Source organism: Chaetura pelagica, unplaced genomic scaffold (assembly GCF_000747805.2).
Source record: "Chaetura pelagica isolate M959 unplaced genomic scaffold, ChaPel_1.0 scaffold146, whole genome shotgun sequence".
In the NCBI taxonomy this organism is placed as follows: domain Eukaryota; kingdom Metazoa; phylum Chordata; class Aves; order Apodiformes; family Apodidae; genus Chaetura; species Chaetura pelagica.
In genome coordinates, this window is record NW_009953645.1 from 677,387 (window position 1) to 678,068 (window position 682).

General features: G+C 64.7%; 1 protein-coding gene across 1 annotated transcript in view; it reads left to right on the forward strand.

The window, feature by feature from the left end:
- Window positions 1–682, forward strand: part of PIGU (phosphatidylinositol glycan anchor biosynthesis, class U) — a 37,256-nt gene that overhangs the window by 12,665 nt on the left and 23,909 nt on the right. Inside the window, exon 3 of the mRNA XM_009999858.1 lies at window positions 448–676. Within this exon, the coding sequence (XP_009998160.1) occupies window positions 448–676 (229 nt within the window). The remainder of the gene's footprint in view (window positions 1–447; window positions 677–682) is intronic.

The window sequence follows — 682 nt, forward strand, 5'->3', positions numbered from 1 at the left end:
GCTCCAGTTTGCACCCACTGCCCCTTGTCCTGTCACTGGACATCACTGCACAAAGCCTGGCTCTGTCCTCCTGACACTGCCCTGAACAGATTTGTGCCCATGGATGAGGTGGCCCCTCAGTCTCCTCTTCTCCAAGCCCAACAGCCCCAGCTCCCTCAGCCTTTCCTCAGCAGGGAGATGTTCCCCTCCCTCCAGCATCTCTGTGCCTCTGCCCTGGGCTCTTTCCAGCAGTTCCCTGTCCTGGAACTGAGGGGCCCAGAACTGGACACAACACTCCAGATGTGGCCTCACCAAGGCAGGATAGAGGGGCAGGAGAACCTCTCTTGACCTCCTAACCACCCCCTTTCTAATGCACCCCAGGATCCACTGGCCTTCTTGGCCACCAGGACACATTGCTGGCTCATCCCCCTGCCCACCAGGACCCCCAGGTTCCTTTCTCCTGCCCAGCTCAGCCCCAGCCTGCCCTGGTACCCGGGGTTGTTCTTCCCCAGACACCGGACTCTGCCCTTGCTGAACTCCATCCAGAGGAGCCTGAGGAACCTGAGCAGGGTCCGGCGGCTGAGGGGGAGGGAGACCCTGCGGCCCCGGCCCCGCGCTCTGCTGCTGCTGGAGGGGCCGGGGCTGCGGGGCCGCTGCGTGCGGGACACGGGGGGGCAGTGCGGGACACGGGGGGGCAGTGCGG